The sequence below is a fragment of the Merops nubicus genome, unplaced genomic scaffold, assembly GCF_000691845.1.
Source record: "Merops nubicus isolate BGI_N331 unplaced genomic scaffold, ASM69184v1 scaffold17279, whole genome shotgun sequence".
In the NCBI taxonomy this organism is placed as follows: Eukaryota; Metazoa; Chordata; class Aves; order Coraciiformes; family Meropidae; genus Merops; species Merops nubicus.
Window position 1 is genome coordinate 2,107 of NW_008630368.1, and position 1,956 is coordinate 4,062.

Here is a 1,956-nt window from a genome sequence, read left to right on the forward strand (position 1 = left end):
TGGACTGGTTGAGAGCCTCCAGCTGCTGCTGCATCTCGGGGTTCGAGTGGACGTTCAGCAGCTGGGCCATCTGCGGGACGCTCAGGTCTGTCTGGCTCTGCAGCAAGTTCAGTAACACTGCCAGCTCGCTCTGGTTCAGCTGCTGGGTGATTTCTCCAAGGCCTGCTGGAAACACAAGCAGCATTGTAGGGGTGTCAGGCAGGGTGAAATCATGTCAGTTTGTGCTCGTGACACTGCACCCCTCAGTGAACATCTCTGTGCCCCGAGGAGACCTTATCGTGGCCTTTAAGTACTTACAGGGGCTGCCAGAAAGGCAGGGACAGACTTCTGAGCAGGGCCTGCTGGGACAGGACAAGGGGGGATGGTTTCAAACTAAAAGAGGGAAACTAGACTAGAAAGAAGGAAGAAATTTTTGACACTGGGGGTAGTGGGACCCTGCCCCAGGTTGCCCAGAGAGGTGGTCGCTGCCCCATCCCTGGAGACCTCCTGGATGAGGTTGGCCAGGGTTCTGAGCAATGTGCTCTAGTTGCAGATGTCCCTGCTCCCTGCAGGGGGGTTGGACTCGATGAGCTTGAAAGGTCCCTTTCAATCCAATCCAGCCTATGACTCTACCCTCCCCAGCCAGGGGGGAGGGCAAGGGGGCTCCAGAAGGATTCCAGGGTGGTTTGCTCTGATTTCCACTGTCAGCTTGCCCCCTCCAGCCCGTGCTCAGCTCTGAGCAGTGCTGCAGCAGCACCCCGTGGCACTGCACACACACTGCACCCACCCACGGCTACTGCCAGGCACTGCTCTGGTAGCCACAGAGGGGAGCTGCCTCACTGCCCCTCCAACAGAACCGCCTGTTACAAGTCAGCCCCGAGAGCTGAGGGCATCCCTGGAACCAGGCTGGTGACCACGGCCACCCCCAGCTGTGGCAGTGAGTCTGAGGACACGTGAGGAAGGTGGACACCCACAGCTCAGCCCCTCCCAAGGCCCCTGGCTCATCCTGTGGATCCAGAGCACTCCCTCCCACACTGGAGAGAGGGATTCCTGGGATGGAGCTAAGCTGCTGCCTCAGAGAGAGGAAGGGTGTGTTCCACTGACACAGCATAAGAAATCAGGTCAAGCAGGAGGCAATTCCTTGCTGAAAGCTGCCCTGGGATCACAGAGGACTCTGTCCTGACCTGCAAGTATCCAGGTTAGTCTAAAACCCAGCCCTTGAGTGGCATCACCTCCCTCTGCCCCACGCTGGAGCAGAGCCTCCCAAGTGACAAGGGTGTCCCTTCACACTGGCACTAACTTGGTAAGGCAAGATTCTGGGGAAGAAGGGTGCAAAGGTTTGGTTTTAGGAGCTTAAAATGAAGCTCCCCTTGCTGGTAGGCAGCTAGGAATGTGACACTCACTTTTCTCAGCTGTTTGCTAATCCAAGCACCACCTTTTGTCCATCTGCCATGTTTCATTGAACACATGGATCGTGCATTCCCTGGAGCAAGAACTGTCTTCCTTGTTACTTGTCAGTACATTTGACACAAAGGAAGCTTTAGCCCAAACCTGAGTTTTTATAAGGCTTCTCCAGAACAATCAGTGTGGTCTGGGCAGCTCTGTATCTCTCTGCATTCTCAGGAATCAAAATACCTCCCCTCCAAAATAAAACAAAAAGGATAGGAAGAGTCTGGCATGCCCTTTCTGTAGAAATAGAAGTGAAAGAACCAGACTGGCTCGAAAATGGACAGGAAAAAAAAGCCTCCCACCCCCCGAGCAGCGAGAGCAGGGAGGTAACACGTCAGGAGGAGCCCTTCACAGACCAGAGTGGGGACTGACCTACAGCATCTCCAGCACCAGCCTCGGTTTTGAGCTGGGCAGGCTGCGGGGGCACAGGGCTGCTGTTGTTCTTGACAGTGTCTGTGCTTGTAACAGAGGTAGTTTCCTTCCGAGACACTTTGGCGAGCGGAGGCTCCTCCGCGGCGATCCCGCTCT

General features: G+C 55.5%; 1 protein-coding gene across 1 annotated transcript in view; it reads right to left on the reverse strand.

Moving 5' to 3' along the window:
- Positions 1–1,956, reverse strand: part of LOC103779637 (cyclin-dependent kinase 12-like) — a gene marked incomplete at both ends in the record, with an annotated part of 13,942 nt that overhangs the window by 362 nt on the left and 11,624 nt on the right. Inside the window, 2 exon segments of the mRNA XM_008947281.1 lie at positions 1–162; positions 1,801–1,956. The exon segment at positions 1,801–1,956 is cut by the window's right edge and continues 13 nt beyond it. Coding sequence (XP_008945529.1) covers positions 1–162; positions 1,801–1,956 — 318 coding nt within the window.